This window comes from Topomyia yanbarensis, chromosome 3 (assembly GCF_030247195.1).
Source record: "Topomyia yanbarensis strain Yona2022 chromosome 3, ASM3024719v1, whole genome shotgun sequence".
Lineage (NCBI taxonomy): Eukaryota > Metazoa > Arthropoda > Insecta > Diptera > Culicidae > Topomyia > Topomyia yanbarensis.
Genome location: NC_080672.1, coordinates 317,605,134 through 317,630,382, shown reverse-complemented (window position 1 = coordinate 317,630,382; position 25,249 = coordinate 317,605,134). Strand labels below are relative to the sequence as shown.

General features: G+C 37.5%; 1 protein-coding gene across 1 annotated transcript in view; it reads left to right on the top strand.

The window, feature by feature from the left end:
- The window catches only part of LOC131693211 (tyrosine-protein kinase Drl), a 245,305-nt gene that overhangs the window by 175,033 nt on the left and 45,023 nt on the right, over positions 1–25,249 (top strand). The window contains exons 7-10 of the mRNA XM_058980860.1: positions 132–333; positions 542–701; positions 21,895–22,050; positions 22,920–23,136. Coding sequence (XP_058836843.1) covers positions 132–333; positions 542–701; positions 21,895–22,050; positions 22,920–23,136 — 735 coding nt within the window. The remainder of the gene's footprint in view (positions 1–131; positions 334–541; positions 702–21,894; positions 22,051–22,919; positions 23,137–25,249) is intronic.

Below are 25,249 nucleotides of genomic sequence, written 5' to 3'. Positions count from 1 at the left end.
CTGCAGGGACCTATCCGATAGCAACGCATCGAGTGAGGAAGAGCAGACGGCAACCCCTCCCTTCCCTCTCAAGTTCTAACTGGCATTAAATGCACTTATCTGATTTCCCATTTCGTCATTTGCCCTTACAGGTCTACAGCCTATCGACTCCGGCCCGAAGTATCCATAGCAATAGCTCCAACCCGAAGGACAAACTCCGGAGGATTGCCGTCTCGCCGGACACTGTCATCTGCCAGCAGCTGGTGCAGGAGGGAACCTACGGGCGGATCTTCTACGGCATACTGCATCACCCTCTCGGCGAGACGAGGGACGTTCTTATCAAAACTGTTGTCGGTAAGTCTGCTGCCAATTGTTGCCAGGACGAGCAAAATCCAACTCAAGCTCAATCCTCTTTTCCTCGTTTAATTATTTGCGCTATTGTGCGGTGCATTGAATTGTGGTGCGGTGATCCACTTTCCATGTCCGCATCGATTCGATGTAGGTAACTAACCATTAATCTTCTCAATTTGTTTCCCCTCCCCCTGTGGGTTTTTACTTTCAGATGGTGCCTCGCTCAGCCAAGTGGCCTATCTATTGTCGGAAGGATCGACGCTCTGTGGGGTATCCCATCCCAACATACTGTTTCCGGTGGCCGCTGTCACCGAGCTTTCAGGTCCGCCGAAAGTTGCCTATCCACTGGCAACCAAGGGAAATCTCAAAATGTAAGCCTCTCAGCTTTATGTTGGACTTGCTTCCCTGCCTCGCATATCATGAATCGTGATTTTTGAATCGAAGATTTATTGTGGCCCTCCTTCGAAGTCGCCCTCTCCCGGCGCTGTATGGTGAGACACCGACAAAAAAAATAGAAACAACCATGACCGGAAAGGGAAACAGTTTTTCGATCCTTTTGCAAAAAAAGCGAAAAAAAACATCGCAAGTAAACTTTTCTGGCGTAGATTTCCGACAAGCCTTTTTCGGTTTCGAGTTTAATACCCCGGAAAATAGAGTGGCATATGTTGCTAGTGCGGGAAGGAGACAAAATTATGCAGGACAAGTGGTATCGAACAAACATTAGCATAGAGCCGAGAGTGGAACAATGGAAACTTTAAACCAGCACTATACGAAGCAACTTTGTCGAGGAACATGTTTTATGTAGATTCTCTCTTGCGGAGGACTTGACAACATGTGCCGGCTTCGTTCGGATTGGATCCCTGTGCAGTGATTGCTGTCAGAGTTCAATGTTTTTTCAATGCGTTTAAAGTTCTTTGGACAAGGAATTAGCTACAAAATAGTTTCGGTTTTCTGTTTCGATGGAAAATTATTGTAGAAGACAAATTTATGGGTTGGTTGGACCGAGCACGTTTCGGCTGGAATTGTTTGAATGGGACTTTGCTACAATTAGCTGCATATATTGCTTTTTCTAGTACAATGTGGGTTTATAATTGCATAAGTTTTTCTACATTTGATGTAGTAAATCTGTGATTTATGATCTTAACCCTAAAACGTTGCACTGGGGTAAAATTTACCCCACGCCTTCTTTGGAGCCGTGTGAAGACGAGAATTCGGCATTTATCGATCTGTGACCCTAACCATAATTCAATTTAGAGTTCCTAGTAAGAGTATAAAAAGGTGGTATAGCCAGTTTGCTTATAGCCTTCGTGGAAGCAGGTGTCAAAATTGGCGTGGGGTATATTTGTACCCCAGTGTACGGTTGCCGTTAGCGTTTCGTCAGGTTTTGTGGTGTCAGTGGAAATGTGACTTGTGACAATACCAGTTTAAATGCTGGTTGTTTTACTACGTTAGTAACAATTAGTATTATAAAATCTTTTTTAATCATTTATTCAATTATTTTATTTTATTTTGAAGTAGAAAAAAATCGTTCTGATTTTGCTGATTTTTAATGTTGTATTTTTTGTATTTTATAGTTTTTAAAAACAATGCCTCGCAAGTATAATTTGCGCAAAGTAACTGCTGTAACAGTAACGTTGCGTGTTACCAATGTATTACTGGTCAGAAATACTTTTTTCATTTCAATTTTCACCCCATTTCGTAATAATTTCCAATCCCGATTTTTAATCTTTCACTCTTCCAAATAATTAAAAAAAAAATTCTCTTCCAAACTTTTTCAAAAATATCGAAATTCCATTTCATACCATTTCTAGACCATTCTTTCAACTTTTAGAAACATTTGATTTTTTTTAAATTTTGAGAAAAAAAATCAAAACCGCGATTTTTTCACTCTTTTTTCGTTCAAAACAATTTATGTATCATTGATTCAATAAACTCCGTACTTTAATTTACACAGCTGTTTTTGCACTTGAAAAACGAAGAAAATGACGTACTACACATTTCTTTTTGTTTCAAAGCGTGGGGTACATTTATACCCCAGTGCAACGTTCTAGGGTTAAATTGTCGCTATTGTGCTGTCTTGTGACTAACACCATTTTGGATTACACTGAGTTAGATATGCCACATAACTTATCAAAATAATCTCTACAAAGTGGCGTTATCAGAATTTTGACATTCTGCTTTGTTACTGAGATATAGCGAGAAACGTGCTGAGAAATTGTAAGTTTTTTTGCTAGAAATGCCTGTGTCCAGGGATTGGCACAAGTTATCTTGATGTATTCTATGTTTTTCTATGTAAAACTATTTGATAAACAAAATCATGACCTAATCATTTTCAAAATAAAAATACACAAATTGTCAAAAAATGCAGTTTAAGTATTAAACTATAGCATATTTGGCAACACTGTTACTAAAAATTACTATTTTTTAGATTGCCTTCAAAATGCATCTCACCGATTATAGACCAAATTTAGCCAAATATTTGAATAAAAGTTAATAATTGATGCTTTATTTGTAAGGAAAATGTTCCAGGCACGATTATGACACGGCACACAATATGCACCAATGACACATCAGGTATGGGAAAATTCACTCACTCGCTTGATTGTATCTGATAGCCATTCATCCTTAGTTCAGCCGCACACAATCAGCATAGTGAGCGCGGAGCACCGAACCACGAGAGAATGCGATGAATTGTCTCTCCATTACCGGTCGGCAGTTGCCAAAATAGATAGCTTTGTTCTAGTAAATCCCATTCACAATTTGAGCTGGGTTGAGGCTTCTGTCGGAATTTCGAATAAAATAAAACAACCGATTCTGACTCATTACCCGACCAGGAGAAAATAACTGGGCAATAACCAGAGCATACTATTTTTGGTATTCATACCAAAACTTAGTATTAATTGATTATTATACCTCATTGAGGTATTAAGCAGGTATTGAAGAATTATTTTTCAATACCTACTTAATACTTCAATGAAGTATAATACTTTATTTTAGTATTATTTATGTATTCCAGTAATTTTTACAAATACCAAACCAATACCTTATTGAATACCTCCATAAAGTGAATTGTGTTATTGGAAGGTTGAAAAATGTTTTATTATTATTCAGGTATTATAATAACTCGTTTCATTATCAAATAGTTATTTGTAGAACATGTATGTGTTATTTTTTTTTTTGTATTTTACCTCTTATGTAGAGCTCATTAATACCATATTGTGGTAAACAGTCGTTGGCATTGATACCTAAATTTAGTATTCCGCAGTTATTTTCTTCTGCTCGGGTATCGGTTGCTTCATTTCAACTGATTGCGATTGGTTTGACTAGGATTAAATAGTACTAACAGGTGTTATTCCATTATGATCATTTCAGATGCTTTGACGCTATTTTTTTTTTTAAATTTTCCCCTTGACCCTTATAAGGCCTTGTACACTATTTTTGGATGTTATAACCTTGAATTTCTTGTGCTTTGTGCATCATGACATCCGAAACTAATAATACGCCATTGTTTAATATTTTAACTGCACAAAAGGCAGTTAGATTATTAAACACACTAATGGTAAAAATTACTTCAACACGATTAAGAAGAAATATTGCAGTTACTGGTAGGTCACGTTAGTCGTTAAACGATAAGCTTGCGTATGTATAAGTTAAAAATCATACCTCTTGATCAATTTTACCTTTGTAATGCTGATCATAAACTACACTTAACAAAGGATAGAGAACCGACTGAACGATTCAATGATTGAATGTGATGATCGAATCAAGCTTTGACTCATCGAGTGGCTCGCAAACCAAAACAATAATATTCCAATCTAATTCACTCACATTGAAACATCATTCCTAAAAAATAGTGAAACCATGAGAGAAACTCCGATTTAGAATGAACGAGAATCTATATAGTGCCGTATAGCTGCTTTTACGAATGAGCCTTGCGACAAGCTTAGTGTATACTTCCTGGCGTTCACTTCGTGAGACAAACACAGAGATTGGTAGCATGAAATATATCAGAGGATGAATGCAATGGAATGAATTTCGAATGTATTTTTACCATACCTGTGACACGTGTGAGTGCGACTTTTGTTTACATTTTCAGTAAAAACTCGCAATATAGCCAACCGATCTTTGTAAGTTAATTAATACAGAATAGATAGAAGAATCAATTGTCTTCTTTGAATTGTTTCCACCATTTATAAGATTCAAGATATTCAATCTCAAACTTTAAAAATCGTTTTTCTCGAAATGTGCTAAATGGTGGGTGGCACGGAGCGCGATACGTTGAGTCTGTGTAGTTTTGGAATTCACTGTTCAGCCTTTCGAGGTGTTGGTCAGGGGTCTCACGTCGCTCAGATGGTACGTACGTTTCCATAATACCGGGCCAAGCCTTGAGGGACTCCTGCGGTAATAGGAACGCTTCTCTGACCGGAATCGGTCTCGTATAATAGTACACGGTTCTGGAAGTAGCTTTCCAAGATCCGGCACAGACCCACGAGAGCGCGATGGTATCCCAGCTTGCGCTGTTAAAAGCGTTCTTCACACCAAGTGTCACTAACACACAGTATCGAATACCTCGCCTTTTCCGTTGGATCGCTATCTCGGCGGTGGTTACCACTGAGTTGATAGCGTCCACCGTGGACTTACCCTTTCGAAAACCAAACTGATTGCTTGACAGGCCGTCCGTACCTTCTGAGTACGGGGTTAGCCTGTTGAGAATGATCTTCTCAAGAAGTTTGCCCGTCGTGTCGATCAGGCAAATGGGTTTGTACGCCGATGGGTCGTCTGGCAGCTTCCCGGCCTTCGGTAACAGTACCAACTTCTGCCTTTTCAATCTATCGGGAAAACGGCACTCGTCAAGGCATCTCTGCATAGCTAGCCTGAACATGTTCGGGTTCGCTATGATTGCTACCTTGAGAGCGCTGTTTGGGACTCCATCAGGCCCTGGAACTTTGTTCGTTGCTAAGGAATTAGCCACTTCGAGTAACTCTTCATTCGTCACCAGGGCCACCATTTCGGCCGCACCCACAATGCTTTGCGGCGCAGGAGGCCAGTGACCTGTGGCTTGAGACGGGAAGAGTACTTCGATAATCATCGCCAACCGGTCCGGTGAAGGTTCGGGGGTAAAGAGCTCCCTTTGGGCTTAGCCATAACGATCCTGTAGGCGTCACCCCCTCTAGCTTTGAGTCAGGCTGATCGTAGGGCTGCAATCTCGGCACTCCACCAATATACCGGGCGTCTGCCATTTCTTGGCAGGGTTTTCCTCGGCATGGTGGCGTCGCTCGCGCGTGATGGGATACGTAAATCCATGACTCGACCCTATTTCTACGGAATGTGCTAGTGGAACAATCATTGACTAGCACTGCGTCGAGTTTCGCAAGCGCCTCCAGTAGCACTTGGCCCCTGCTATTTGTACAGCGGCTGCCCCACTCCACTGCCCAAGCGTTGAAATCTCCTGCTATGACGAACGGCTCCCGATCCACTAGGTCGGACGAGAACCTCTCGATCATCTGGTTGAACATGTTCTATAGCCCACCTTGGTGGTGCATAGCAGCTACAATAGAACACAGCAGAGGAGTGCACTACCTCTTGGACCGGGAACCGTCCCGTTGTACAGATTGCCACCATCCCAGACCCGTCCGACACCCAATTGCCGTTGCCGGCAGGGATGTTGTACGGGTCGGATAGGAGGACGACATCTGTCCTCAACTCCGAGACCGACTGCCACAACAGCTGTTGGGCTGCTGCACAATGGTGAAGATTTAGCTGTGTGACGTTCACGGCTTCTTCTTATTTGCCTCATGTCTGTGCGTGTGTGTATGTGCGCCTGTGTGTGTATGTGACCAAAAATGTCACTCATTTTTCTCAAAGATGGCTGAACCGATTTTGACAAACTTGACAAATGAACGCTACAACGTTCTCATAGGCTGCTATTGAATTTCTAATGGATCCGACTTCCGATTCCGGAATGAAAAGGGTGATGAGTACGATCACGCAGAAAATGTCGATTTTAATAAGTTCTGCAATGAATGTATAAAGGTGAATTTTTTTCCAAAATAAGACCACAACAGCTTCGATTTATAGTATTAAGTTACTAACATCCATTCAAAGTCTCTTTGGCCACATTGCCAACCTTCATCGGTTCTGGAAGACCCGGCAGAAGTATCCAAATTCATTATAACAGTCACATCGGTTTCTCGGAGATGGCTACAGCGATTCAACCAAACTTAGTCTCAAATGAAAGATGTTACACCCCCGTAAATGGCTAATAATTTCATCCCGATCCGACTTCCGGTTCCGGAGTAACAGGTTGTGGCGTGCGATCACATAGCAAATTCCGATTCAAACCGATACTCCGATGAAAGCAAAAAAGGTAAAAATTTCGCTAAAATGTCTCTCAAACAACTTAAATTTGCAGTTCTAGGACACCGACGGCCAACCAAACTTTCGTTGACTACATTGACCACCATAAACGATTCCGGAAGTGCCCGGGAAAAGCGGCCATCTTTCAAAATTAACGAACTCACATCAGTTTCCCGGAAATGGTTGGGCCGATTTTCACAAACTTAGTCCCAAATGATAGCTAAAATATCCCCACAGATGTCCATCAAATTTCGTACGGATCGCTTATATGGGTCCGTACGGTCACATATGAAATTCCCATATAAGCCGCAACTCAAAAATTTTTTCAAATGGGAGACCCCATGAAATTTCAGAAATCGAATTCGTATTTTTGATGCCAAACATCTTTAAAATGCATGAAACGTCGAGATTTCATGTTATCTCGAAAAATTGTTTTTATGTAAATCGACTTTTTTGGGATTTCGCACCTTTTTTAATTTAATATTAATGTGGCTGTTTTTTCTTTTTCAAAATTTTAGTACTCGAATAATGATTTATGATTTATTTTCTTGTATATAGTTGTCAAGTCTCATATAATAAAAATGTAATATATACATTTGCAAGCTTATAATGAATATAAACAACGCAAAAATTCTCATGTTCATTATTGAGAAAGGCACAATTGCACCGCTAGGTGGATTAAAACAGGTTTTTTAAATAAATTTTGTGAAATTTGAAAATAATGGCTATTTTTATTTTAGAATTTGTTTGTGATGAAAACTCGAAAAACAGCATAAAACCCATTTGTGGTATCAATGTGTTATTTATTACATACTAAGTTAGTATAAAAGCTATTTTAATCCACACAGTGGTGCGATCGTGCCTTTCTCGTTTATCCAAACTATGATTCATTAGTTGGTTATGTTCAATATAATTGTGGAAATGCCTATTACAGTCTTATTATACTTAGCACGTATCGCCCGACTATCACGAAGGTTGACGCTGATACACTTTAAACAAAAAAGTATAATACTTAATTGGCGTAATCAGCATGAGTTCAATGTTATCTTCATGTGATCATGTTTTGAAATGCTGGGAGAATGGGTATGGAAAGGAAAGGGGTTGGGAGTGGAGGGTGCGTCAGAAATTCTTTATCGTAATTGGTGATGCGGGGTGGATGAAAGGAATGCGTGTTACCCGAGCAAATACGCATGGGTTCAAACACCACATAGCCCCTTGAATAGACCTTAAACATGGTCCGTGACAAAATTCACAACAACAAGACACCATAAAATGGTCTCGATAACTCATAAATACATCAACATATGGTGTTTTCATGGTTTGAACCCATTTCAAACACCCATGTCAAACTCCATGACCATAGGGTTATTATGGGCTTTTCGTTTGTGCGGGTAGGGCAACATAATTTTTTTTTAATGCCGAAGTACCCCCTCCCCTTCAATATTATGACAAATGTCAAAGTAAACTCAGATACCAAATTTTACATCATTTGGACATTTTCATACCCCGCCCAGATCGCTTGAAGTTTTTAACATGAGCACTATGGGAAAATATGAAGAAAAATATAGAAAATGTTACAACTTTTGAAGTAGCACTCGATAAATTACACTTTATAACTTTCTTTAAAGTAATCATTCTTATTCCATGTTCACACTACTGAGTTAAAACATGTTATAATAATTAGCAACAAGAAAATTGTCATCAAGATAGCGTTAAAACACGTTTTAACTCGTAGTGTGAACGTAGTATTAGCATTTCAATGGGAATATTTCCCATATATATATGAATACGGGAAGTTAGAATTTTGGGACATTATGTTCTAATTCTAATAGCTATTCTGCTATATGCTGCAAATCATACATATTTTTCAGGTTTTTCTAGTGTAAAAACATCTCAGGAATCGAACGGAACTATTGCGACCTTTGTTAGAATACGAGAAGTTGGGGTTCCAGGGCACTCATATTAATTTTTTTCATCTTCTCGTGTAAATATCTACATTATTCTTCAATAAACTTTTATTGAACGTACTTTTTTGAACGAGAAAAATCCTGCGAAAAAACTTGTTTTGATCCACCTAATGGTGTAATTGTGCCTTTCTCATTTGTTCAACAGCAAGTTATATTCAATATATTTGTGAAAATGTCTATTACATTCTTATTACAGTTTGCACATATTTACAAGGGCACGAGTGCAACGAACCTGTTGGGCCACATGTTGACGTCCTTGGAACAAAAAATATAATATTTAAGTGGATAAATAAGCATGAATTAAATGTTGTCTTCGTATAACATATTTTGGAATGCAGTGGGAGGGGAAAGGGATTATACCTGTAAAAGAGGATGTGAGAGAGGCCTAGTTGGTGAAAATGAATTCAGTCATCACCGAATCCGATGTGACTTTAATTCTATATTATGCCCAGTACCTTATTTCGGTTTAAATTCTTATGTAACCGTAGTAACTCCGGAATCAAAAGATCTGAATGAAATTCAATAGCAGTCAATGGGTGTATTGTATTTATCATTTGAAATCAAGTTTGTAAAAATCAGTTAAGAATTTGCTGAGAAATAGGTGTGATATTATCATACAAACTTTGATAGTTAACCGAGAGTATCAAGAACCGTCTTAGGTGGCCAATATTTTTTTTGTTTTGATTGTAAAGGTTTTAACCTTTAGGTCATTCGCCACTTTGTCGGGTTGGAGAAATCTCTTTAGGGAAATTTCTAACCCAATGTGCGGGGTTGGGAATTGAACCCAGGTGAGCTGGGTACAAGGCAATCGGTTTAAATCCGTTTCAATATGTATTGCATCATTTGAACATCTTCATGTTGCAAGTTTATATAGGAATTTGCTATGTGGCTGCAGTCTTCAGCCCATAATTCCGGAATCGGAAGTAGGATCAACAAAAAAATGCAATAGCGGCTTGTGGGAGCGTTAGAACCGTTCATTTGAAACTAAGTTTGTGCAAATCGGTTCAGCTATCTCTAAGAAAATTGAGCGGCTTTATTTGATACACACATGCACCCACAGACATTTTGTGGTCTCGACGATTTGAATCGAATAGTATGTGACACTTGGCCCTCTGGGACTCAAATGGCAGGTCGATTTTTGAAGTGATTTCCTAATATGTATATAAGAAAGCCAAAAATCATTTATATTTCCAAACCAAACTAATTTCATATCTGTATTGCAGAGTAGATTTGTTTCGTAATGACGTATTCGATAGGTCGATTGATTTGAAGTATCAACTAATGAAAGTAGTACTGTTCGTGACATCTTTGTTGAGGTTGTAGCTTCGCCAAATGGCTGACTGCTCATTATTTTAGTTTAGCTGTGTGTTTTTCAAGAACATGGTAAGCATGCTTGGTTATATTCAAGATGATGCTGTTCGAATAATACTTCTAACATTGATAGTATTAATTCAGCAAAAATTATTAGCTGACAATTAACGAATATATATATATATATATATATATATATATATATATATATATATATATATATATATATATATATATATATATATATATATATATATATATATATATATATATATATATATATATATATATATATATATATATATATATATATATATATATATATATATATATATATATATATATATATATATATATATATATATATATATATATATATATATATATATATATATATATATATATATTTCGAAATCTGAATGGAACTGATTTTTTTCAGATTTGGACGAATCTGAAAGCTGACAAGTCCATACAAGTAATAAATAATGTTATAACTAGTGTATTAGGAAAAGATTGAAGAGTTAAAATAACTTATTTGCTCCTTTTATAAACTGGCTGTCTACAAATGGACGAAAGCATACAGAACAAAATCGAATATGATTTTTAATTATTCGAGTTGTTTGAAACACCCAAAGAACATCAATTTGAAAGAACAATGTGAACAATGGACTAGTTCGCTATGGACGTGTGTGACAAAGATCTATTTTGCGGAGAGTACAGTCGCAATGAGACGAGAAGGTATTTATGGAACATTGTTGTCATGTTGTTGTACCTTTACATTGTACGATTGATAGATTATAGTGAAGACCCGCTATCAGCCCACGATTTTGTCAGTCTCATATGAAAATTGATAGTTAGTAGTTTGATGAGCTCTAGCAGACGAACCAAGTCGAATTCGAGTAAATTTTTTCTTGAGCATATTTTTCTTATCTTAGAGATCCTTAATATGAAAAATCCAAATTTTAATTTTATTTTAAATTTTGCGCTGCCTACCCTATTAAGCGAAATTTATACTAAATAATCGGAAAGGGTTATGAAGCCATATCTAGGGACCAAAGAAGAATATTTTAAAAACTTCGGTTGTTAAAATGAAAGAAAAATATATGTCCCGATTTTGTCAACATCCCCGTTTTAACAGCCTAAAACTCACCAAAGGGCTGCTAAAAACGGATCTTCACTGTATTAAAATTGTCTAAAGTTGATGCAAGTTATTATGAAAATTCTGCTAGTTAACTTGAGTGCTTATGCTACAGAATTTGCGAAGTAAAAGGCTGATGAAGTACTATCTCTGATAGTCGACACTAAGCTAACAAGGCATCAATACTTATTAATTTGCGCAGAAGTAGTAGAAAGGCGTCTGGAGTACTAGGACTAAAAATTTTCATAGCTTTCCCTACCCAGTAATATCTAGCTAATTAAATGTCGTTAAAATGTTAAAAAGTTTTATACCTAAATCGAAAATACAGCTAAGAAATCAACCGGATTGAGGCTAGCCTAAACAAACAATTAATAAAATCGTCGATTAAAACCAACAAACGATACCGAGTTGATAGCTGAAAGTCATAGTAAGAATACTAAGAATGTCGAGTTGCAGTTCACTAAAGTACGATGAAATCTAATCCGCAAGAACCAAATCTCAGATACGAAGAAAATTCAATCACAGTCCATGGGAGTATTGTATCCTTCATTTGAAACCAACTTTATAAAAATCGGTCAAGAATTCCCTGTGAAAAAGGTGAGAGATTAACTTACAAACTTGGAAAGTACCTTTTGGCATCAAGAACCGTCATAGGTGGCCAATGTGGTCAAAGCTGCTTAGAATGATCATTAGTGATCTAGACCCGCAAATCCGAGTTATTTTACACCCTTTTTGGTATGTATTACACCATTTGGACGTCATGGTGTTACCATTTTATATGGGAATTTGCTGGGTGACCGCACTCTTCAACCCGTAACTCCGGAACCAGAAGTCCGATCGACAAAAAAATTAACAGCAGCTTATGGGAGCGTTATACCTTTCATTTGAAATCAAGTTTGAGCGATTCGGTTCAGCCATCTCTGAGAAAAGTGAGTGAGTTTTGAAAACACACGCACATACACACATACACACACAGACACACATACAAACATTTGTCAATTTCGACGAACTGAGTCGAATGGTATATGAGGCTCGGTCCTCCGGGCCTCGATTAAAAAGTCGGTTTTCAGAGTGATTGCATATCCTTTCTTTATGAGAAAGGCAAAAAGGTGCGAAATCGGCAAAGTCCCAAAAAGTCGAACTTTATAAAAAAAATTTCGAGATAACATAAAATCTCGACGTTTCATGCATTTTAAAGATGTTTGGCATCAAAAATACGAATTCGATTTCTGAAATTTCATGGGGTCCCCCCTTTGAAAAAAATTTTGAGTTACGGCTTATGTGGGAATTTCATATGTGACCGGACGGTTCAGTCTATATTTCCGGAACCATATAAGCGAACCGTGCGAAATTTTACAGACATCTGTGGAGATAATATAGCTATCATTTGGGACTAAGTTTGTGGAAATCGGCCCAACCGTTTCCGAGAAACTGATATGAGTTTGCTAGTTTTGAAAGATGGCCGCTTGTCCCGGGCACTTCCGGAACCGTGTATGGTGGTCAATGTAGTCAACGAAAGTTTGTTTGGCCGTCGGTGACCTGAAACTGCAAATTTAAGTTGTTTGAGAGACATTTTAGCGAAATTTTTACCTTTTTTGCTTTCATCGGAGTATCGGTTTGAATCACAATTTGCTATGTGATCGCACGCCACAACCCGTAACTCTGGAACCGGAAGTCGGTTGGGGACAAAATTTAATAGCCATTTACGGGGACGCAACATCTTTCATTTAAGACTAAGTTTGGTTGATTCGGTCTAGCCATCTCCGAGAAACCGATGTGACTGTTAGTCTGAATTTGGATACTTCCGCCGGGGCTTCCGGAACCGATGATGGTGGCCAATGTGGCCAAAAAGACTTAATGGCTGTTTATGACCTAGTGCTACAAATCGAAGCAGTTGTGGTCACATTTTGGAAAAATTTTCACCATTGTACATTCATTGCAGAATTTATTAAAGTAAACATTTTCTGCGTGATCGTACTCATCACCCTGTAATTCCGGAATCGGAAGTCGGATCCATTAGAAATTCAATGGCAGCCTATGGGAACGTTGCACCTTTCATTTGGGACTAAGTTTGTGAAAATCAGTTCAGCCATCTCTGGGAATGAAAATCCTTCCCAATGAAAATTATTGATGAAACGTCTACCTGTTCAATAATGAAAAAATAATTACAATCGGTCAACAAACCATTGAGATATGGCCTTTTGAAGTAAACATTCCAACTTTAATTACCGTTATAATTTTCGTTTCCGTCAATGAATCAATCTTGCAGGGGATATACTTGATTACTATATCTTTCGAATACCAAGTACCAAATAAGTAGACAAATATTTTTTTGTTTATAAAGATAGGACCAAACCCGAGGGTGTTTGTTGGTAGCCTTATGAAACGTATAATAAAATTTCAAATCGCAATTTCTCTCGAATCTCTCAATGGATCATGTTAAAATTCACTGAGAAGATGCTTGGATACTATATCTTTCGAATGCCGTATGACAATTTTATGATCATTTCATTTTTTGTTAATAACGGTTCTAGGAACACCGTGAGAAGGAGTACCTTAAGGCTTCATACTCGGTTCAACGCTCAGGAATCCACCCCGTATGCCAAAATAAGTTAGGTGGGTCCCGACGCATCACCCCCTTCACACTGATTATCCCCATTTACCCCCCCCCCCCTCACGCATTTCAATATAATGTACACCAGAGTGTAAACATTGCAACTTCCCAGGGGAGTTGAGATCGTTGGCTTGGCAGATCATGTTATCCTGACGATAACCGGCATTAGCTCAATGTAGTCTTTAGGCTAACTTATTTTATAACGCGGGGCTGTGTGTGTGTGAAGGAGATGAATAACCCACAACCGAACCACCCCCAGCCTATCTTGGTATGCCTAACGGGTGAAGGTGACTGGGATGAGAGTGGGGTGGGTCTGAAGAGGATGCACGAGGTAGTCGTTTGAGGGAGATCTGTTGTGGCGCTTTGGCGGGAGGTGGCTTGATGAGGGGAGGGGCTTAGGAAAGAGTGCGTAATGTGCCAAAGTCCAAAAAAGTTGATTCTCTTCCAAAATTTTTTTTAGATGTTACATGTTGTCGTTTCATGCATTTTAAAGCCGCACTCTTCAACCCGTAACTCTGAAACCGGAAGTTCAATCATTCAAAAATTCAATACGCCCCTTACCTAATACCTCAACTTCCCCTATTTTTGCAGGAATGAAACTTTTCTCATGTGATCCTTAAGCGTATTTTACACTAAAAGTATACCCAAAATCCGACGGGAATGTTTCTATTACTTTTGGATAAGATTGTCTTTTCGGTAACAGACCAAGCAATTGCGCATTGCGGTATTAAACTCATATTCCCGCAACGGTAGTAAACGGTGGAATGACGAATTTCGGTTGCTGTTCATGTATGCGCATCACACAATCAAACACTTTTTCAGTATGTGTCAACCTCGGCTCTGTTCGGATGTAGGATATTTCGGTCGATTGCTATGATAGTGTTAGTACCGAGCTAAACTAACCGGAATCCTGGCGGATCTCTGACCAAATTCAGGCTGGAATCTGGCCCAATATTGGCAGAAACCAGCCAGAATTACGGATTTTTACTGGGTAGGTTGGATAGTGGAATAAAAAGTTTAGGCGGTTTCCGGATCCGGCCTAGCTGCCAGATCCGGACCAGCCCCCAAATCCGGACCTCCCGGATCCAGACCAGTGCCCAGATCCGAACCAGTTCCCGGATCTGGACCAGTACCCGGAACCGGATCAGGACCAGTACCCGGATCTAGTCCATCCCCTTTTCCCCTTACCAAGTGCGGACCTGAACCAGACCCAGACCTGGCGCTTAGATCCAGACAAGTGTCTGGATCAGGACCCTCGGTTCGGATACGTGGATCCAAACCATAGGTCTTGCTTCCCGTACATGACGGGAAGGAATATTCATGTTTTGTGCAGTCGCTACCTTGCTGTTAACGTCCGTGATAGAAAAGAAATTTCAATTTAACACCGGCCGAAGTACCCCACCACTATTCCGAGTCGTTTTTTTTCTGACTGTGCTTTGAAGCTAGCCGAGTGTGAGCCGATCTTCAAATACGGAATGTGTCGCGTAGAAAAAATCGAAACTCGTCTCTATCATCATGTTCGCTTTGCTCGATGCGCAATACAATGACAAGCGAAGTGCTACACACTTCCAGACAATTCGACGCGTTAATATTGATTGAATAAGAATTGATGAAACATGAGTGCGATGCAGAAGAGATTTGAATGTGTTGGTATTGCCATTTGGGGAGTTTTTTGTTGGGACCGTTTTAGCATGAAACGTCTTGCTATTAGAGCATTTTTTTCTTATTACCGTAAAGGTATTACGGCCGAGTTTTGGGTGTAGTAAATTACACAAGAATTTTGTTGTTTACCGGTAACAAATCTATTTCTATTTTGTTCCTAAGGATTTTCTACGTTCAACAAGGTACAGTTTATTAAAATGAGTGAAGAATAATAGAAATATATGCACGAGAAAATGATAAAATTTAATAAGAATGACAAAAGGACCCTATAACCCCAACTTCTCGTAATCGGACAATGGTCGAAAAGGTTTCGTTCGATTTCGGAGATTTTGTCACATTAGAAAAACTGCAAAATGTGTATGATTTGTATCACGAAGCAGAAAAAATAGTAAAAATAGGGGATTTTAGGGCCAAAATGGCCCAGTACCCCACTTTTATTTTTTTTCCAGAAACAGAAATACCTCTATTCAAATACTAAGGTCATTTCCTTTAAAAAGGAGGTATAAATTATATTTTTTTGATTACTGCTTCAAAAGTTAGAGCATTTAATATACTTTTCCTTTATATTTTCCCATAGTACCAATTTCAAAAATTTCAAGCGAAGTGGGCGGGAGTCTAGTCTTTTCCAAATGATGTGAAATTTGGCATCTGAGTTAACTTTGACATTTGTTACAATATGATAGGAGGGGCCTCCGAGAATTAAAAAAAAATTGCGATTCCGACACATACACACATACGCATACATAAGTGTCCCGAACTCGTCGAAGTTAGTCGAATGGTATAAGAGTTCGGTCAAAAATTTCAAGCAATTTGTAACTCATTTTAATTATTTTTGTATCATTTATACATATGTTGATTATAACAGTTTATACCAGTTTATATGGGAATTACTTCACAGAAACCATAACTTCGATTCAAAGAAAATTTAACAGCATTCAATAGGGATATTAAAGCTTTCATATGAGACAAAATTTGCGCTTCAGAGAACCTCTTAACTACTTTCCCGAAGCTTTCGGTTCCGCCGAAGGTGTTCAATGTGGTCAACCTGGATTTGATTCGGTATCAGTGAGCTGAAATTAATAATCCAAAAAATTTCGAACACATTTCATGAAGTTTTGCATCATTTAGATGCCATGCTGATTACGATATATATGGGAACTCCAGAAGCGGAAGTCGGAATTAAATGAAATTCAATAGCAGCCTATGGGAACGTTGTACCTTTCATTTGGGACTAAGCTTCTCAAAATCGGTTCAGCCATCTCTGAGTAACTGTGCATATTTTTGATCACATACATACATACATACATTCATACATACATCATACATACACACATACATACACACATATACGCACACACACAGACACGAACTCGACAAACTAAGTTGAATGGGATATAAGACTCAGCCCTCCGGGCCTAGGTTGATAAGTCGATTTTCAGAGTGATTGCATAGCCTTTCTATAGAAGAAATGCAAAAAGGTTCATATAAATAAAACTTATTGCAATGAATATCAACTATAACTTTTTTGATATATTTTAAGGAAGAAAACTTTTTTTATTCACTGAAACTGCGAAATTTGCAATATTTTCAAGTGGCTTATGCCAGTAATTCTGGTTGAAATTTTAAGGTAAGAAACAGCTCAAATTGCTAGTTCTTATTTATATTTTCACAATCCAATTTAACCACTATGAGACCAGCAAACCAACTCAAGAACACTTCTTGCACCCAGATTGTATGCAGATTTTCTATTTTGCGGAAATACACAAAATATGTATCTGAATAATTTTTAAAATATTCGACTGTTCCCATATTAACGATTTTTTTGGGTTTTAGGATTTGGGATGACCTACTGGACCTCCATCATGTTCATCGCAAGTCGATTATTAGTAGTATTAGTTAGTTGGTTGACCGTTGGAGCATGAAAAAACACAATCCATGAAAAGGCCCATAAGCTTCAAGGTTTCCTCGATTCACCACTATCGAGATGTAGTGCAATAACACTTGCCTGTCAGAGGTTCTTTAAAACTGGTGCACAAATATGCTTGATGATGTTTGCAAGGGAGGGAGTTATATTCCAGCAGTAAATTATAATAAAAAACGCTTTTAATCCACCTAACAGTGTGATGAGACATTTCTTATAACTCTTATCACTCTCTTCGGATATTATATCGTTTGAGAACATTTAGAACTTGATGCTTCGCGATGTTTTTGATAACACATACTACATGGGATTGTGGTAGGACACAGAGAATCGCTCAAATCAGCATAGGACAACATCAGTGCTAGAAATCTCAAACCAAATCAATGGGAAAGCGAAAAAGTGGCCCATAAAATAGACATACAAACGAATGATTGCTAATGCTCTGTTAATAAAATATCTAAATTCCTCAATCAATGCATTGTGGTGGGAAAACTGAATTTTCCTAAAGGGGTTATGTATATTGTACTGAGCCAAAAAATCGATTTTTTTTTGAATCGGAATGAAGTTTATACTTTACTCAAATTTTCAACGCGACTGAGACCTAAATATCAACGCTTTTTCTGGAAAAAAAGCGATACTAGCAGTGACACCATTCAAAGAAAATCAACAGTGAATATTTCCAGACTTGGTTTTATTTCCTATTTAAGAAATATTGTGTTTTTTACATCCTAGATTGCATGATTCAGTGATCGAAACCCAAAACTTCATGAAGTATTTGAAATTATTAAATTAAAATTTGTGTTTGCTATTGAAATTGACAAAATGATAGTATCGCCCCTTTGACGATTGTTTACTTTTTCGGTCCCACCTATCAGCATTGAAGTATCACCCTTACATTTGGGTTTGGTGAAAATCGATCTTACTGTCCAAACGGCATAATTCCGAAACCGTAATTTTTGAAGTTTTAAAATTATGCAGAATTAATTTTTCAAAAAATAGTAACAGAGTTCGTGTTTTTAGCGAATTTGTTTAGACTTTATTGTAGTCATGAATATTAACCTGAGAAAATTCACCATAAATACTTCTTGGACGATATACCGTCAAAATTATTTTATCAAATGATGCGCTGTTTAACGTTTGTAAAACTCATCGAAGATACTAACCCTCCGAAATTGGCGGTTTCAAAATGATGTTATCTTAACCTTAAATTACTGTTTTTGAACATTGGACCTATACATATAATTGGTCATACAACAAAAATCAAATTCTCATCAAAATCGATCAGAACCTGCTAGAGTCGAATGGAAATCGTAATTTTTCATAAATTTCTCTCTTCATTCGGAAAGTGTTATCCTCGTTATTAATCATATTACGTTTTCGTCTCAACTCGACGCATTCCCAAAATGAAAACCTGTTTTAATCCATCTAGTGGTGCAATTGTGCTTTTCTCATTTGTCCAGACTACGATTCCATGGCTGGTTATGTTCAATACAATGGTGGAATTAAATATTACATGTTCAGTTCGATTTGCACATACGTACAATGGATCGACAGCCACGATCTTGAGATACTGACCGCCGCTGGTTTCAAGCGATGTTTCAGTATCACATAGTAAGATCCGGGAGGTTCGGGTCCTGCCGAAAATTTTCAACTTGTTAAGAAATTTTAAACTAGTTTTAATTTTAAAGTAGCAACCACTTACTGCATACTCCCTCCGGGCCGGTATGATTGACGATTTTTAGATTGATTGGATAACCTTTCTATATGAGAAAGGCAAAAATGTCCCAAAAAAAATCAATTTTTGTCAAACATTATTTTTTTCGAGTTTACATCAAATCTCGATGTTTCATGCATTATAAAGTCATTTGGCATCAAAAATACAAATTTGATTTTGAAAATTTTTCATTTCAGTTTATATGGGAATTTGCTGTGTGATTGCACTCTTCAACTCGTAACTCCGGAACCGGAAGTCCAATCAATAAAAAAAATCAATTGCAGCCGATGGGAAGGTTGTACCTTTCATTTGAGACTAACTTTGTGCAAATTGATCCAGCCATCTCTGATTAACAGAGGTCACATTTTTTCCACATACACACATACACACACATACATACATACACACACAGACATTTTCCGATCTCGACGAACTGAGTCGATTGGCATATGACACTCGGCCCTCCCGGTCGGGATTAGATTGACGAATTTTAGAGTGAATGAGAAAGGCAAAAACATTTTAGCAAATGTTGAAAGTTATGCATTTTTTTTTTGGTGAGCTGTTCTATGTTTCATAGACATTAAATCAATTTTAACTTCGCTTCCTATTAAATAAAGACCTTTATTACAGTACATCTCTACAAAAACGAGCTCAATTTGAAAAGAAATCTGAGGATTATGATTGATTACAGAACTCTGGAATTTTCTATTGGAATGTTTTCAGGCAGGATTTTGATATTGATGCAATTAGACAACTGTGAAATCAAGACCAATAGATCAGTTACATATCAGGACCCCATTCCGACAATTTATCAAAAGTCCTCATGATGTTTACAACAATAGGATATCAATGTACGGATCAGATAATTGTTATTGTAATATTGAATTGAATCAGTCTGCATCAATAAATTTTCAACTTCAATCCATTTTTTTGGTGTGGTGGGGGGGGGGGCGTTGTATGGTGTTAAACCCCAAAACCTTCTCTTGGCAACGCCATTGCTTGGAGTTATTTATTTCGCTTTTCATTTTCCGATGTGTTTCAGATCGATCCGATGGTCATGAGTTAGAAAAATTGCAGTCAGAAGGTTCGCACAAATGAACATTTTTGCACTGATAAGTTATCAAGTTCCTTCCAGACAACTTGGAAGTGTCGGTGATTATTTCTAGCGGTTGTAGATAGAAAAATGAAATACAAAATTCGTTTTATCGAAATAATGTTTGGCTTATTTCAATAGATTATTACTATATTGAACAATAAATAGGCGACAAAGAGTAATCCACAAACAACAAGCCATAACTTTTAAAGTATTCAAAATAGATATTTGAAGTCTTCAGTAAAGTTATTCGCAAAAGTAAGAGCTACAAATTTGCTGAAGGCATCATTTCGATATAATCACTTCCAAGAAAATTTGTGAAAATATCTCACTCATAGGGGGATGAATCAGCAAAAGCACAATACCAAAAGAAAGGGCATAATGCCTCCATTAAATTCTCCGAAGATACTATTGACCTAAAATAAGCTGTTTTGGCGTTAAAAATAGATTACATGTTTTTGGTCATATTTCTGGCAATGGGAAATGATAAAAATCTTTCGTCCGCATTTAATGTTAAATATCTCTTTTGATAATAGTCCGATTTCAACAATCTATAGCTTGTTCGAAAGGTATTTGTTAAAGCTGTTAATCTATATTGTCAACTTGGGCAAATAATTCCAAGAAACTGCAAAAAACGCCATTTTTACACATTCAAACATTCATATCTTGGAAACTAAACATCAGAATCAAAAACAAATTAATAGCGTTCATACTGTTTTTTAGTTCTTTCATTTAAAATTGGTTTGGATAAGATCGGTTCAGCCATTGCTGAGAAACACGAATGAGAATTTGTCCGTTACATACACACACACAGACACACACACACACACACAGACATTGTCCCAAATCGTCGAGCTGAGTCGATTGGTATATAAGACTCGGCCCTCCGGGCCTCGGAAAAAATCTTGAAAGTTTGAGCGAATTCTATACATTTCTTTTATAAGAAATGTAAAAAGGAAACAGTAGGACACTAAATGGAACGTGTAGTCATGCAACACAAGTCCTTTAAATCCGCCTTTGTCCCACCTAAGCCGGGACATCTGGCCACATTACTCAAAAAAACTCAATTTTTCTTAACAAAAACGTTCACATTGACAACCGTGACGTTGAATGGTTCCTACATTTTGAAACCTAATAAGAAAATGAAAATTAGCCATGTAAAAAATTACCAAACCATACTAAACAAAATAGTCAATTACGCCACTGTGTGTCAGGTTAATCTAAAAGCATATCAACCAAATTCTCTAGCAATGTCGAAAATCGCACAAAGACCGATTTAGCTGAAAGAACATAATACAAAAATAGCCACCTATAATAGAAAATATGATACAAATAAACATAAAACCTCTCTTCAATGCCTTGTCGAACTAGCCAATCCACAAACAGCATCACCACGGGTAACAATGAAGCCAATAAAGCACAAACATGAAAAACGGTTCTCGTGCTCATAAAACCGAAACCGAAACCGATACTGGCTGTTGACATAGAGATATTTTCCGCAGGCGACATTGTATTTTTCCTCGTTTTGCCTTGCTCGTTATCAAAACAACTTTTTTTCCCTACCCAAACATACTGCGGGAGAAGTGATTCCACAAATTTACATAAATTTTCCTTTTTGTCCCCCCGTCCACCCACCCCCTTCCGTCACTTTCCCTGTCGATTCTCTGCGTTATAAGGCACGCGCTTCGGCATACAATCTTCCCACATTCTTGGATCACTTCCCCCGGCTTCCTACTTCTACCGCTTGGCCGTCCTTACTAAACCTATGTACCTATACCGAATTGCAGATACCTCCAAAGCTGCCGGGATATCGGCATGCAGGGTTCGGGCGTGTCACTGAGCACCCGTCAGCTGGTGGATTTCGGCCTTCAAGTGTCCCGTGGCATCTCGCATCTTCATTCACTCGGAGTCCTGCACAAGGATATCGCCACCAGAAATTGTGTGTGAGTATGCTTGGAATTGGTTTTCCTGTTTGTCGGTTTTTTTTTCTTTTTTTTTCTCTCAGATAAGTTTCTTGGAAACTCCATCCGGGACAGTTGAAAGATGGAAATCTGTCTCACATTGCGAAGGGAGATTCATTTCGGAGAGAATCGAAAGGCGTGAAAACTCGCTTCCAAATTTTATCAATGCATCTAATATGTTTTCTTTTTCGAACGTCGAAGAAAGAAATTGATTGCTTATCCAGGTTTACGCGATGTGCCTTTAGCAGCTACTACAGTTATGTGCAAAAATATGGCAAACTAATCTTAGTCTACACAGTACCGTTATACGCGTAGAATGCCATTTGTTGTGCAGTGAAACTGGACATAAAAGGTTCAATTCTTTTCATATAGTTGGAAATTTTAGTATATAAATAGTTAGGTGGAATTGGATTGATCTTGATCTAGGAATTGATATACGCAAATGTTCAATAGAGTTCGCACTTTTAAAATGAGAATTGAAACTAACAAAGTTTAGAGTTAAAAATTAACTATCCATTATAAATCACATACTACTCAACTAAGAATGTTCGTCATTTCGAACTATAATAAAGTATCAAACATAGCGAATTTAATTCTCTCACGGAACCGCTGATAAAGTGTTCATAGATTGCAATCGCTCTGGCGATTCAATCTCGCAGCATAAAAGCGAAATTTTCGCACCCACCGACATCTTCAACGGAGCATATATTCAAGCCATAAGCCGTTCGTGACATTACAGTAAAGACACCACAAGCTCCCCGTGCATGTCTTTTTGCAAATTTTCACATATATTACCATAACCAACCCATGTATGATATGTGGTTTCTCTTCTATCCCCTTCCGACTGGCAGGCTCGATTCAGAGCAAAACGTACGAGTCTGTGATAACGCACTGTCGCGTGATGTGTTCCCGAATGACTACCACTGTTTGGGTGACAACGAGAACCGGCCGATCAAGTGGATGGCACTGGAAACGCTGGAAAAGAAGTTCTACACCACGTCGAGTGACATCTGGAGCCTGGGGGTGCTGCTGTGGGAGCTGGCAACACTGGCAGTTATGCCATTTGAGGTGAGTTGGTGAGATAACTGATTTAGAATGCAGAAAATCGCAGGAGTCCGACACTTTTGTTATGTAGGATTACGATATTTTTGAATTATATATGAATTCATTGATTCAATCAGAAACATGTTGAAATAACATTGCTCAACTCAGTTGAACCAAGCTCTCCGCTATTTATAATATTGTGATCCCAACAAGTTATCGTTTGACGTTCTGACGGTATGCCCCGTCCAACGCATACGTTATCTAATATTTACAGCAGTTACATCGATCGATGATGGGTTTATCATCAGACAACCACTCCATTTAAAGGTGCATGCGCCGATTCCAAGTTTTGTCGGCTTAATCAATGAAATTGTTTATTTTTACATTTCTTACAAAAGAAATGTATAGAGTAAAGCCATGTCAAGTGATCCTCGAATTTTTCGCAAAATCACCGATCTTCATGAGGTATAATTTATTGTATAGGGATTATGGTGATTAGCTTTTGGTATAAATATTTCGTTACAATTCCTTTTTTTCTTTAAGATATTAACCCTTAAACTTTATTGCATGATAAAATTGAAAATTTTGTATCTCAAAAACTACTGAAGATAATTCAATGAATTTTTGCACACTTATGGAATGATATTTGCACTATCTTATAAAAATGTTTTTGGTTTATAATTGTGTAAATAACGGTACTTTGCATCTATTTAAAGTTTTCAGTTGTATTTCTGCTTGTGTTCTTCACGCTAAAAATTTTCAAAACTTATGTCAAATTATGCGAAAATCTTTTACCTTCAATAATCTGTATTTATAATTTTTCATTTTTGTTCCTATCGAGAGTTATAGAGGATTTTGTAACTGTGCGCTGTTTCAACGCATGGCTCATTTTGATGCAACCCGCGAGAACGTACCTATTGGCAATGCCGCACGTCGCAACGTCCTAATGCGCATCGCTTTGAAGGAGCGTATCTCATGTTCAAAAATGGCATCTCTGAGATTAAAGCAAAAAGACAAGCTTTTCTTTATGGATAATTGAAAGTGAATTTTTTCTGAGTAATTTGCATGCTCTTTAGCGTTATTATATTGTTCAAGAGTTATTTAATTTTCTGTCACTCAATACCTCGGACAAGTGCGCTCGGTTATTGCCAGCCGATGAGCAAAGTTGAGCAGTGGGCATGTTTTAATCTGCGTTAGCATATTTTTCACAAATTGACATACTTCACCACGTTTTATTTTCACTTGGTTCTGTCTAAGAGGTAGATTGTGAATCTTTTCTTAAATCCACATAGCGCCTTTTCAGCCATGCGTCATCGGGTCGTGCGTTAAATTACGCGCTCATTTAATTTGCATCAGTGCGAGTGAGAAAACGTTTTGACGTTTGTTTTTGTTTCGATCGCACTTGGGTGTTTCCCATATAGAGAGAACTGGACGAAATGCTATATTATCTCAAGATATACAATATTTGCTCAAAAAAACATTCGATTGATTTATGTTATAAATATGGGTCGATCACACGAATGATGTATTCCGTTAAAAAAAATTCATAAATATGTTCGTCGTATCTTGTTTTTATGGCATCCATGTGGAGTGATAAATTTAAAAATTATATTGGTCAACACATGTGTAGCATATGTCGTAATGGGCGCAAAAAATACAACGAAAATAAATATGGACATGAACAAAACACAATTTTCCTTAAATTTTCAATTTTACATCCAATGTTTATAGTAATGGGTTCCTCTATAACGCGTTTAAAATATAGGAAAATTTACGCGTTTAATTTTTCTTCTTATAGTGTTTGCCAAAGTAATGGAACTGGAATATTCGATGACTCAACAGGTACATGCGGAAAACTGTAACGAGGATTTTGAAATAAAGATCGTTGATGAATAATTGAAATTCGACAAAAATAAATAATATCGTACCAGAACTTGGAGAACCACCAATCAACAGAATTAACAGAAGCAATAGTGATAAAAAACCCCAACATCGATGCGATTGAACAACAGATTTTACGTAAACTTTTTTCAAAAGACACATCGTTGTTCACTCGGTGAAAATAAAAACGTGAAATAAAATGCTGTTGGCATAAGATTTTCCACTTTCATATAGTAATGTTGTAGACTAAAAAAGA